This window comes from Callorhinchus milii, unplaced genomic scaffold, assembly GCF_018977255.1.
Source record: "Callorhinchus milii isolate IMCB2004 unplaced genomic scaffold, IMCB_Cmil_1.0 Scaffold1, whole genome shotgun sequence".
NCBI classification, from domain to species: domain Eukaryota; kingdom Metazoa; phylum Chordata; class Chondrichthyes; order Chimaeriformes; family Callorhinchidae; genus Callorhinchus; species Callorhinchus milii.
In genome coordinates, this window is record NW_024704742.1 from 64,778,272 (window position 1) to 64,792,577 (window position 14,306).

General features: G+C 43.1%; 1 protein-coding gene across 1 annotated transcript; it reads left to right on the forward strand.

Moving 5' to 3' along the window:
* Nucleotides 1–5,705: 5,705 nt before the first annotated feature.
* On the forward strand, nt 5,706–10,964 carry LOC103186320 (vimentin). Its single transcript, XM_007905262.2, has 3 exons — nt 5,706–6,274; nt 6,873–7,541; nt 10,622–10,964. The coding sequence occupies exons 1-3, from the start codon at nt 5,821–5,823 to the stop codon at nt 10,705–10,707; spliced, it is 1,209 nt and encodes a 402-aa protein (XP_007903453.1). The 5' UTR covers nt 5,706–5,820; the 3' UTR covers nt 10,708–10,964.
* The last annotated feature ends 3,342 nt before the right edge of the window (nt 10,965–14,306 follow it).

The window sequence follows — 14,306 nt, forward strand, 5'->3', positions numbered from 1 at the left end:
AAGACCTTTCTCTTGAACCATACCTACAGTAACCACCCCTCTCTCATCGTCCCAGCCCGTTCGCTCCCTCCACTTGGCAGGCACTAACCTGCCTCACATCTCCTGCCCTGCTCTCCCCACCATTGGCAGTCGAGCTTTTAACCTTGCCCATTCCCTCGCCTTCTTCAAGGTCTATCTCAAATATATCTAAAGAAATATGAAATATAACTATAAACGATAAATTGTATATAAATATAAATATGAATAGTAAATAGGCTCCCTAGGGAGATGGTGGAAGCAGAAAGTGTTGATACTTCCAAGAAAAAATTAGATAATTTCTGTTAGTGACTGCTAAGATGGTGAAAGGTAAACTGGATGGACCTTGGTCTTGTTTCCCCCAGCAAATACTTATGTTCTTATGTTCAAGACGTTCCTCTTTGATCAAGACTTCGGCCATCTTTCCCCCATACCCCCTGAAGCTCCAACGCTCCTGATTCCAACCCCGAGCTCAGTTATAAACCGTTGACTGTCCAGAGCCTTAGGACATCCTCCAGACGTGAAAGGGGCTGTAAAAATGCAATTTGTTGTTGTTCATAGACTGCATAGGTTAGGCCTTTTTTCGCTCCAGTAGGGATATTTAGGGAAGGACCTAATGATAATAATCCTTGCATTTGATATAGCACCTTATGATGTCATTGAGACGTCTCAAAGCGCTTCACAGAGTATACTGTAAAGTGAGAGATCTGAGTTCAATTCATGGCAGGGTGAAACCTTGGGCAAGTTTCCTTACTCTACACGCCTAATAATAATCCCTCAAGAAAAAAAAACAATAATAAATTGGTCACTTCAAACCACGACTGTTTGTGGGACACTGCTGTGCGCAATTGGCTGCCGTGTTTCACCCACAAATATACAGTCAATTCACTTTACAGTCTATTCTGTGAAGCACTTTGAGACATCTAGAAGACACAAGCTCAAATGCAAGGATTATTATTATTAAAGTGGATTGAATGTGTATTTTTTGTGGGCAAAACAGTCAATTGTTCACAGCAGTGTCCCACAAACAGTCATGGATTGAATCATAATAATAAATGAGTTCAAAATAAAAGGGTTTGATAAGGTTAGCAAAATTGGGCTGTTCCTACTTGTAACCAAGATAAGGGACAGAAATATAAGATGGCGACTAGTGGGGTTAAAAAGATTAGGAGGAATTACTTCAGGCAGAGGGCAGTGAGATTGTTGAACTCGCTGCCGAAGCAGTGGTTGAATCAGACCATGTATAGATCCATTTAACTAGATTTTGTGGAAGATTTTTTGAACAGAAAGGTATAGGAGGAAGGAGTGGGAGGAGTGGGTGGAAACTCATGTAAAGTATAAAGTATAAACTCTGGCACAGACTAGCTGGCCACAATGGCCTGTTTCCACGCTGTACAATGTAAATTTATATAACTTTTCAGCAGTTACCCCAATGCACACTCTGAGGTCCCCAAGCCTTGGCTCTCGCCATCCTGCACCTAACACTTTCCGGAATTAGGTAAACAGGATGTGTCCCTCCAGGGAGAGAGTCGTATTCCATTCCAACAATCTATCTCTGGGATTTCCATGTGTAGGTGGGAGGCCTGGAAATCTGAGTTTGGTTTGTTTGTTGGTTTATAATCTTAAGCGTGGTCATGGGTTTCCTTCTGTGTCAGACACCTGGCTGACCAAAACAAATCTATACAAATCTCATGTGCCTCCTGCTGGCCGGTTACTCAACAGCGTGAGCTGGAGACTCCTGACCGCTGCACTAGGGAATGGACTGTGGAACAAGCGGAAGCTAGGAGGCTTGGGGGGAGGAGGGGGTGGACGGGGAGAGGGGGGCATGGGGGTAAAAGGAAGTTGAAAACGGATGGTAAGAAAGGCAGTTAATCAAAAGAAAAATGAAATAAATGTAGATTTACATAGACGATGCAGCACAGAAACAGTTGGCCCAACCAGTCTATGCCGGTGTTTATACCCCACACGAGTCTCTGCCTATTTCTTGTTGACCAACACACTCTACACAAAGTGCAGTGGAAGCTGCTTTTGCCGGATGCTGGTTAACCCCGGATGCCAGATAAGTCGAATGAAACGCCCGACCCCGATTCATTTGTATTCTTACTTGCATTCCTACATATTTATTGTTCTAGATATGCCTGTTAACTTGGATGAAAATCCGGTTAATCTGCGTCTGCTCACTCTGTGTCTTGAGCAGCTCCGCTCAGCACTCGAGCGACTCCGTGCTGGTGATGGGAAGAGTTAATTCATGATTGATTGACAGCGGACTCCAACCATTCACAAGCGGCTCTGGGGGAGTGGGGTGGTGGGGGAGGGGGTGGAGAGGGCAGTGACTGCATCCGGTGGATGGGGAGGTGACCAGTTAACGGCGACTGCGAGGTGATTGACACATCCTGGACCCACCTCTAATTGGTCCTCTTCCCATCCAGTGGGAATGGCAATGGGAGGAAAGAGGTGCTCAGTGGAGAAGATGGCAGGAATAGAAGAGAAAGGAAAGAATTTTGGTTACCGGACGCCAGGTAAATCGGACAAAACTCCCAGCCCTGATGCACCAGTCAAAGCGGATTTCAATGTGTGTGGATTTTCTATTTGTTCTTGCACAGTGACCATGTTGTCACCAGATTGTAACAACCCTTTCTGTGCAGTTGAGGTTTGAGAAGGTTGAACGTTTAAACACCTGATAGACGTGTTCAAAATGAGGAGGGGTTTTGATAAGGTAAATTGGGGAAAAACAATTTTCATGGATCACTGAGCAGATAACTAAAGGGCATCATTTAATACCAGTACCAATTTTCCACACAGATGGTTATTTGGATGGAATGCTCTATTTTGCTTGAAGTAGAATCCATGATTACTTTTAAACCCAAATTATATGTATTTTTCAAAATGAAAAATGTAAAATGTCTTGGGTGGAAATGTAGGAGAATGGGACTAAATGGATAACAACAATAGCTAATGTTTATATAGCGCCCTTCACATGGATAGAGTCTCGGAGCATTTAACAGTGACAGAGCTTAATGCCAAGCCACATATTTACAAATATATCTGTACAATAACATAAAATATGTAATATATATACACAAAAGGTCCCAAAATGCCTGATTCCATGCTATAAGGTCCTGTCCTTCAGATGAGACATTAAACCAAAGTCCTGTCTGCCAGTTCAGGTAGATGTTAAATATCCCATGATATGATTCGAAAAGAGAAGTGAGTTTCTCCCAGTGTCCTGGCCAACAATCTCCCAAATAAAATTGCTCACTCACTCCATGGCTGTTTGTACCACCTGCTGCCACATTCACCCACAAAACACATAGTCAATCATCTCTACTGTAGTAGGATTGACAAAGCACTATGTAGTGCTTTGAGATGTGTCCACAATGTGATTTCATGGAGGTGCTGTTCTTCGGAAAAGACATATTATCAAGATTCCATCTGCCTGTTCAGGTGGACGTTAAGGATCTCATTGCAGTATTCAAAAAGTTTCCCACCTAAACATTCTCCTAGATAAAAAATGATGATTCACCTCATGGCTGTTTGTGGTATGTTTGCTGTGCAAATTGTCGCTACACTTGCCCTCTCTAGACTTCATGGTAAAATCATATGAAGCGCTTTTGATGGCTTGACAATGTGAGAAGTTGCTATATCAGATGTAAAGGATTGTTGTCACCTAAAGTGGGCAACATATACAGTGCAAAGTATGTGATCCTGCCTCCCTGGTCTGACCAGATTGCTATACTTTCCATTCACTCTGATGCTGACAGAGTTACTCTTACAGTAATAAAGTACCCAAACACCATTACCGCAATTGTAACTGTAAAAAAAACAAAAAATGTTAGTCACATTTTTTAGAATAAAAATTGTAAAACAGTTTCCTTATATTTGACCTGTTATTTCCCTTCTGCCTTCGATTCTCCTGTCTTACCTATTCCCTGTGTCCTATTTTATTTAATTTGAGGCTTCCTTTTCCTGTCCCTGACTATTTTGTCCGTTGTTGTGATTTGTATGTATTTCTTTCTCTTCCCACCACCTGTCACTTTCTGTTTTGGAGACAAGGGCAAGGTTTGGAATAAATGGTTTCTTTAGCTGAAGACAGGCTCTGAATCCCAGCTAATTGAAAGTCTAGACTTTAATGATTGACACAGTTAATAATAATAATACTTGCATTTGATATAGCACTTTTTACATCGGGAGGACGTCCCAAAGCGCTTCACAGAACACACTGTAAAGTGAATTGACTGTATATTTGTGGGCGAACGCGGCAGCCAATTGCGCACAGCAATGTCCCACAAACAGTCGTAGATTGAAAATGACCAATTTATTATTGTTTTTGGTTTTGGAGGGATTATTATTAGGCGTGTGGAGTAAGGAAACTTGCCCAAGGTTTCGTGCTGCCTGGAATTGAACTCACATCTCTCACTTGCAAAGCGAGTGCTCTAACCACTGAGCTACAGGACTCCAGTTGCAGATGTACAAAAAGTTGTCCAATCTGCTAGCCGAGCTGCCTACTATTTGATCTGACTGCACACAGATGTGTGGTCATCTGTGGCTCCTTAAGGGTTAAATCCTTTTTTTCATGTAAAACTTTTCAGATTTTCATCCAGTTTGTCTCCAGTCAGTGCTGATAATACTACAACACATTGCATTTATATAGCCCTTTTCATTTTGGGAGGATGTCCCAAGGCGTTGGACAGTTGAGGGTTTGTAGGCAAATGTGGTGCCTGATTTATGCCCAGTGGAGCCCCATAAACAGCAGTGAATTGAATGATTAAGTTATCTGGATTGTTGGCCAGGATACAGGGAGAAACTCCCTTCTCNTTTTTAATAATCTCATGAGTTGTTTAATATCCACATTGACAGGCAGGCGAGACTTTGGTTTAACATCTCATCGAGAAGGTTGCCACCTATGACAAAGTAACAATCTCCCAGAACTGCACTCAGTTGTAGCCTGGCAAGCTCAAGTTCTGAAAACGTGAAACACACACATACAGAAATCGAGCATTTTATTTTTTGAATGAACTATTAAATCGAGGTCCAGTCTTTTTATACAGTTGAATGTAAAAGATCCCAAGGCGTTAATAGAAGAGAACCAAGTTTGACCTGGTTTGCCGGCCAACAATCCTCCAGATAACTTGGGTCATTCACTTCATGGCTATGTGTGTGGGACCTTGCTGTGTCGCGTTGATCTATAAATACAGTCACTACATTTTACACTGCACCTGCCAGGCTTTATAGGCGTTATCAGTTTGCAAGGATCAGTATTTCCATCAGATAATAATAGCTAATAATACCTTGCATTTGATATAGCACGTTATCACGTCATTGTGACGTCTCAAAGTGGATTGACTGTGTATTTGGTGGACAAATTGTCAACAGCAATATGCCACAAACAACCACAGAATGATAATTCCCACACAAAGGGAGTTGCCACATTCCAGACGAGGCTTCCTTATTGCGTCTCCCAACCACTGGTCAGGCTTGTTGTTGGGGGTGGGGGGAGTGGACCGGGAGGAGGGAGGGGAGGAGGTGATGGAGAAAAAGTGAGAGAATTAGCAGGTCTCGTGTCCGCTCAGAAATTTAACACATCGTTGAGAAGCCCAAAAATAAAAATCGTCAAAACCTTCACACTTGGGCTGCACTCGTGAACTCAAAGGGATGTCATGCCTCCTATTTGGAAAGATGTTTTTGTGGGGTGGGAGGGTTAGGGGAAAAAAAATGTTGTCACATTCCTCCAGATTTCCATAAAAGCAAAAGGATGACAGAGAGATCTGAAGGCAGAATCAGGCTGTGCAGGAAGCTACAGTAAAGATGAGGAGCACCTCTTACTCCAAGCAGACCATGTCCACCAGCTCGGCTTGCAGGAGTGGGCTGAGGCTGCATAGCCACTCACCCTCCCGTTCCATGGATACCCGTGGGCGGGCTGGCTACCAGGGGCCAGCGATCTCTAGCGGCCCCCTGCAAACCCGACCCAACGAGAAGCAAGAGATGCAGCAGCTCAACAGCTTCTTCGCCGGCTACATTGAGAAGGTGAGGAGCCTGGAGCAGCGGAACTCGATGTTGAGGCTGCAGCTGGAGTCCCTACAGGGCAAGGCCATGGGCGTGCAAGATCTGGAGGATGAGTTCCAACCCCGCTTCAAAGAGCTGAAGGATCTGATCGAGCGCCTGACCCACGAGAAAGGAGTGGCCGAGATAGAGAAGGGCAACATCCAGGAGGAGGTTGAACTCTGGACTCAGAAATGGCAGGAAGAGCTGGAGCTCAAAGGTAAAGGGTTGGCTTTTTATTGGGAAGAAAGAGTGTGTGTGTGTGTGTACTTATTAATGGTAATCCCTGCATTTGATATGGTGCCTCATCACGTTGAGACATCTTAAAGCGCTTCACAGGATATACTGTAAAGTGGATTGACTGTGTATTTTGTGGGCAAAGCAAGGCAGTCAATTGCGCACAGCCAATTACCACAAGCAGTCGTGGATTGAGTGAATGTTTTGTTAAAGCGATTTTTACCACCGGAAAGTAATCTGCCAATCGACTAATCAACCAGGTCCTTAGTTACTGCTAGTTAAACAAAGGCGTGTGGAGTAAGGAAACTTGCCTAAGGTTTCACTCTACCCGGGTTCTCTCTCTCGCGAGACAAATGCTCTAATCAATACGCTACAGGACTCCATGATAAGATACTAAATCAAAATATACAGTCAATTCACTTTACAGAATATTCTGTGAAGCGCTTTGAGAAGTCTCGACAACGTAATAAGGCGCTATATCAAATACAAGCGTTATTATTAGAAGTAAAATTTAGACTAGGGTGGTATTATCCTACATTGTACAAAAATAAGAAATAAAGCGTTCTCTTTCACCCTTAAAGATGAAGCCGAGAGGATCCTGAGGGAATTCCGGAAGGATGTGGACGACGCCACCCTGCAGAAAGTCGAACTGGAGAGAAAGATTGAGCAGCTGCTGGCGGAGATCGCCTTCCTGAAGAAAGTGCATGACGAGGAAGTGGCTGAACTGCTTAGGCAGATCAAAGAGTCTAAGGTCTCTGTGGAGATGGCCTCGGAACGCCCAGACCTCGCCGCTGCCCTGCGTTCCGTCCGGCAGCAGATGGAAGAGATCTCCGCCAAGAACCTCAAGGACGCCGAGGTGTGGTACAAGAACAAATACGATGCCATGAAGCACAACGCCGTCAAGTATGACAACCAGATTGTTGACCTGAAGGAGGACATCAACACCCAAATCCAGGAGATCCAAACCCTGCAGGATGAAATTGAGCGCTTGAGGAATAGTAACCTGTACCTGGAGAACAAACTGGAGGAGATGGAGGGCAATCATCTGGAGGCGGTGGCAAACCTTCAGGGCATCATCACCCAGCTGGAGTGCCAACTCCGAGAAACCAAAGCCGAGATGTTGCGGTACTTGCAGGATTATCAGGATCTGCTCAATGTCAAACTGAAGCTGGACGCTGAGATCGCTACCTATAGGAAGCTACTGGAGGCAGAAGAGATGAGGCTGGGGCTGTCTTCAGAGACAACTACAGGTAGGTTCACAGTCTTCCCTTTGCAGGCACATGTTTCTGGTTATACTTGCTCCTCATTCTCCAGAGGATTCACAATCCCCATGGTAGATATTGAACACCAGAAACAGATCCTCCCTGAACCTCGAAGGTAATCAATCAAAAAAATTCTGAAATCATCATCCACCTTCGTTACACTATTGCACCTGGCCTCCTTCCCTTCATTGAGCACATTCATTGTCCCAACAACATGGAATTCATTAATATTTCAGTTAATTTTTTTTGGTCAACCCATCACCATGCTTAAGAGTATCCAAACCAAGCTGAGATTTCCAAGCATCCCACCTACACGTGGAGATTCCAGAGATAGATTGTTGGAATGGAATCGCACTCTCTCCCTGGAGAGAGACATCCTGTTTACCTAATTCCAGATTGTATAAGGCGCAGGTTGGCAAGAGCCAAGGCTTGGGGACCTCAGAGTGTGTGTTGGGGTACTGCTGAAATCTAACCAGCTAAAAGAGTATAGCTTGCCATTGATTATCGCTGTCTTGCAAACTTTCCTGCTGCTTTCCAGCTTGGAGCACCCTACCCATTAGGGCTTTGACTTGCAGGATTAACAGGAGCTGAGTGGGATGATTCCATCCCCAGTGACTGGTCTGCCCTTCCAAGCCCTGCCGATGTGCCAGGCTGGCTGTGCTGTCATCAGTAGTGGCCTGGAATAGTGCATTACTCAGTTAATTCTTGCGTTTGACTTCCCAAGAAAGGTGTCCCCTACGTAGATTTCATCAGTTAATCTGGACCACGCAAGTCTTGGGGACTAGTTGGAGATCATTTAAAATGTAATCCACTTTGATGCACATTTCTTTGAAACACAGCTCCATGTATTTAACAACACCTAATGGATGATACCAGCACTTAACAAAATATTCAAAAATAATAGAAGTGAATAAAATTGATTATCCTTTTTTTGGCTGTTTGTGGAACATGGCTATGCGCAAATTGGCTGCCGTGTTTGCCTATAAATACAGTCACTACACTTTACAGTAAAATCCTGTAAAGCCCTTTGAGACATTTCAAAGACGTTATATCAAATGCAAAGATTATTATTTTCTGGGGATAATAATTCCTTGAAATAATAATAAATTAGTCACCTCAATCCACGACTGTTTGTGGGACGCCCCGTACACAATTGGCTGCCGGGTTTTGCCCACAAAATATTCAGTCAATTCACTTCACAGTATATTCTATGAAGTGCTTTGAAGCGTCTCAAAGACATGTTAAGGCACTATATCAAATGCTAGGATTATTATTATTATTTGAGAAGTCTTGGCAATTTGATAAGCTACTATACAAAATGCATGGATTATTATAGATGTGCTGTATATGTTCTTTGTTACCTTTGGTGGTGAATTGGAACCATGTATGAATGAAGTTATGGGTTTTCACTTTGATAGAGCAATATAATGGGGTAAAGCTTTGACACAGAGTATGAAATACTAGTTTGACTTCTCCCACCTAAAAAACACCTCTGGGCTACAAAATGCTGTTTATTACGGTGACTGTAAAGTCTAATGATTTTCATCCACCCTCTTTATCTAACTTTGAATCTCATCTGAAAACGCTTTGGTTGCGGCTATAGTCACCTCCCTTCCTCCCTTGTTCATTGTCTATATAAATGCAAGTTATTGTTATTTCACCCATCTGGAGGGGGGGGTTGGGAGGGCAACAGTGAATGAGACTCAATCAGTTTAATTTTCCTCCACTTGCTAACTGTGGGACATTGAGCAGCCCTTTTCATATAAAACATATGGAAGTACCTGGTACATTCAATCTATCTAAAGGAAAACTAATTTCTGAAAGAGATTACTGCTGAAGAAAGCACTGAATGCAAAGAATTAACTGAGAAAGTAACAAATTCCATGCTGGAAAGGGAATGTGCTCAATGAAGGCAAGGAGGCCGGAGTTCAATAGTTTAATGAAGATGGATGAGGATTTGGGAATGTTTTTGATTGATTACCTTTGGGTTTTAGGGAGGATCTGTTTCTGGTGTCCAATATCTTGCCATTGGGACTGAGTCTGTTCTTTTGGTAATAGAGCTACTAACTTTCCTCCTCTGTGTTTCAGGTGATTAATGGATTATTTCACCTTGGGCCAACCAGAGAAATGAGTGCTCCTTTCAATAGTTTGGAATAGTTGAGAGCATGAACTTGCTGGCTCTGTGGTGATAGGAGAGGCTAGCAAAGTGGGCTCAGGAGGCATGGGGAATGAGGCAAGCAGAAGAGAAAGTGAGGGAACACAGTTGGCACAGTTGTGTAGAGGGATGAGAAAAAGGCTAGTCTTTCAGAAATACCTTCAATTTTATAGGTTTGCATTGCCATATGCAGCTCATGGAACTCCAAACTAAACAACAACAAACAGCATCAAACTATACACACAGGAGTTGCCAGCCTGGCTCAGTTGGTAGCTCTCTCGCTTCTGAGACAGAAGGTTGTAGGTTCAAGCCCCATGTTGGGATTTAGAACTCAAAATCTAGGCTGTCAATCATCCCAGTACTGGGGTGTGCTGCTGTTGGAGCTATCGAAAAATTTAACCAAGGTCCCGCCTACCTGTTCAAGTGGATGTTAAACATCCCATACCACTATTCGAAAAGTGTCCTGGCCAACAGTCCACCAAATAAAATTGGCTTTCATTTCATGCTCTGTGGCACATTACTGTGCTCAAAATTAACTGGAACTTTCACCCTCAAAGTCAGACATTACACTTTACAGTTGACCCCTATGAAGCTCTTTGAAACATCCTCTTGCACTATACCATAGGTTTCGTTACAGGTCAAACCTTGTAACAAAGTACATTTCTGTAATTACAGCCCTATCTCAAACCATTGTACATCTGCCACTGGTGTTGATAATATAATAATCCTTGCATTTGATATAGTGCCTTATCACGTCATTGAAACGGCTCAAAGAACTGCACAGAATATACTGTAAAGTGAATTGACTGTATATTTTGTGGGCGAAACGTGGAGGTCAATTGCACACAGTAGTGTCCCACAAACAATTATTATCCCCAGATACCCTGACTGACTGGTACCTTTTATTTTTCAGAACATGGCTCTTCTGTTACAAGAGAGAAAACTCAATCGGTCAAACGTAAAGTGGAAACCCACACATCTCGCAGCGTGACTGCGTGAGGAGTTTCAGGAACTAGGAAATCAATCACAGAACACACGTCAAATGAAGCAATAGCCCATCCAGTGATTAACTGTCACTTGAGCTGAAGTGATCTTGATTAGATAAGTTACATTTTAACAGTGAGTAAACAAACAAGTGCTAAATTCTGTGGTCTGGTTCTAAAATGTATCAGCCTGAGCATCAGAAAAATGAACGCAACAGCAGTAAGTAAGGAGTACTGGTGGCTGAATTAATAAAGCTTAACATGACAGCACAATTGCACAGTGGTCATTTGTAATGTTATTTTGGGAATTTGCAGCGCTGCAAATCTATTTTTCCACAAATAAATCAGACCACCAGATATCACCACATGACTCAACTGGGTACAGTCCCAACTCTTAACAGCAAACTATTTAGGTATGAAGCCCAACATATCCCATCCAAGGAGCCTTTGAAAACTACACATTTTTAAAAACTTCACAAAACATAAATTGATTGAAATAATAACTTCAATTTTAGATAAATGATGAAAATGAATTCCTCATAATCCTGACAGTTTGCTATGAAGTGGGGCACACTTTTCATTGTCCCATAAGTAGTTCAAATGCCTGAGTTATGAGGTGGCTCTAAAACACACTGCCATTTTGCCTAAAGCTGGAGTGTAGCAATAACAGCTGGACAAAGGGTAATAATAATATAATAATAATAATCCTTGCATTTGATATAGCGCTTTTCACGTCGGGAGGACGTCCCAAAGCGCTTCACAGAACACACTGTAAAGTGAATTGACTGTATATTTGTGGGTGAACGGGGCAGCTAATAGCGCACAGCAATGTCCCACAAACAGTCGTAGATTGAAAATGACCAATTTATTATTGTTTTTGGTAACAGCAAATAAGATTATGGAAGTTTCTATTACACAATTTTAGTGGGTTTTTTTGTATATAAAACATCCAGTGCAAGCTACAGAACAAGTGGTTATTAATTCCAAGATCAATTATAATAGAAAAAGTCATCTTTGTCCACCTGTGTTCCATTTTAGGCTCATCAAAGTGAGACACAGATCCCTCAAAAAAAAATGGTCACTCAATCCAAGACTGTCTGTGGGATCCTGTTGTACTCAATTGGCTGCCACGCTTCACCCACAAAATACAGTCAATCGACTTTACAGTATATTCTGTGAAGCACTTTGAGTTGTTTCAATTATGTTATAAGGCGTTGAATCAAATGCAAGGATTATTATTAGTGAACATTTCCCATTTGGGGCAGCCAATAACAGACAACAGTATTCTCACTCCACCCAGGTCTATCACACATGACTGAAGAATTAAAACTCCCATTGCTTCGTCCCAGCCCTTCTTACTTCTCTCAAATGAGATTGCTAATTCAGGATCAGTTTTCAAGATGAAGAGCCACAGTAACTGAATTGAGACCGACTACCCAGTTTGCATTACAACCCAACAGACTGAGGATATTTTCATCCAGTCAGTCTGGGCTAAATTTGAAGCCAAGTCCCTAAGGGGAAAAACTAATGTGTAAACCATGCTTCCACCAGTTATTTCCCTCCTCTCTGTCAATTTTAAATCTTCTTAGATTTCACATGCACTCACATATTCTTATTCTAATATTGTAAACTAATCAGGGTATCTCTACTCTATACAGTAATATTAATGAATCAGTCAGTTTCAGACAAACATCCAAATCTCGAGAGCTGAGCTGTTCAAAGCAGCACACGCGAGAGAAATGCCTGAAGCTAAGAGGTCATTGCAGTGCAGTAGATAGAAGTCACTTATGCAGCAGTTGATAAAAAAGCCAGACCAATATGGTTGCAATCAGTGTCATCGGATGCTGAGGTTAAATGGAAAAACTTCAACCCACTTTGCATGGTCTTTAAAACCTCTTCCCTGTGATAAGTCAAAAGTGCTAATTAGATTGCACATTAATGTTGTATTCACTGAAGATAGCCACGGATGCCCAATGATATGTCATAATGATGCAAATAGCAGCCAGGAAATTTAGTACAGTGGTGTAAAAGTTACTTATATATGATAGTCTCATTGACAAACTAGACCCAACAAAAATGCCTTGAATTACTGAAGACCTGAGTGGCTTCCTTTTCAGTTAAACCTTGGGGAGGCCCCACTTACTTTAGGTTTGGATTTCAAGCCCCACAGCAAAATCCAGATGCTGTTCAACTAAAGCATACATCACTGTTGACCAGCAAAGCAGTTAACAACAACAACAACAAGATTCCATTTATAAAGCGCCTTTCACGTCAGGAGGACGTCCCAAGGCGCTGCACAGTTGGGTCATGACCCGAGCAGGGGGGAAATGGTCAGGGTGAGGGGAGGGAAGGGAGGGAGCGAGGAGGGGGAAATGGTCAGGGTGAGGGGAGGGAAGGGAGGGAGCGAGGAGGGGGAAGAGAGTCGAGAGGGGAGCTGAAGGCTCGGTCAAAGAGAAAGGTTTTGAGACCGGCCTTGAAGGAGGAAAGGGAGGAAGCAAAGCGAAGGCACTGGGGGATGGAGTTCCAGAGCCTGGGGGCTGAGAGGCTGAAGGCCCGACCACCGATGGTAGGGTGGTTGGGGCGGGGGACGTGGAGCAGACCGGAGCCAGAGGAACGGAGGGTACGGGCAGGTAGGTAGGGGATAGTAGGTTGGAGAGGTAGGAGGGAGCAAGGCCGTGAATGGCCTTGTAGGTGAGGATGAGGATCTTGAAATCAATCCTCTGGGGGATGGGGAGCCAGTGGAGGCGAGCGAGGGTGGGAGGGTGGGAGTTAAAAGACTTTGGGACGGCCACATCCCAAATTTAGCAGATGCTCTTTAAGGAAATAAACTCAAGTATTGGGGATTGGCATTACTCAATGGACAAATCAATCCTGGTGGGCTACATGGGAAGATTCAGATACAGCCTCCCAAGCCAAATTGCCCCCATCTGTTTCCAACCGGTATCACATTGCCCTCTCAGAGGCAGAGATCACTCAACCAATACGAAAGGAGTACTGTGAGGACGAACGAAATGATATTATGTCGACACGTGGTCTTCAAGCAATAATCCATCTCCAGATAGCAAGCAAGACTGAGAACCATGGACTATTTCGCCTCCTTAACCTAGGGACAAATATAGTCTCCCAACTCCAGCCCCGTTGACATTAGCTGACTCAGTATGGATTGAGACTTGAAACTGCAACTTTCTGGTCTTTACTACCCAGTTCTCATCTGACATCCACAGTCACACTGCTCTATGATTTTCACCCTTCATAACCTAGGGGCACAAAGGACAATATTCTTTATGTCTAAGATCAACTAATTTAGCACAGACCTGGAATTCAATAATAATAATAATCCTTGCATTTGATATAGTGCTTTTCACGTCTTCTAGATGTCTCAAAGTGCTTCACACAATATACAGTAAAGTGAATTTACTGTATATTTGTGAGCGAAATGCGGCAGCCAATTGCACACAGCAGTGTCCCACAAACAGTTGTGGATTGAAGTAACCAATTTATTATTATTTTCCTTTCTAGAGGGATTGTCATCAGGTGTGCAGAGTAAGGAAATTTGCCCATGGTTTTGCCCTGTTGGGAATTGAACTCAGGTTTCTCGCTTGCGAATTCAACCCA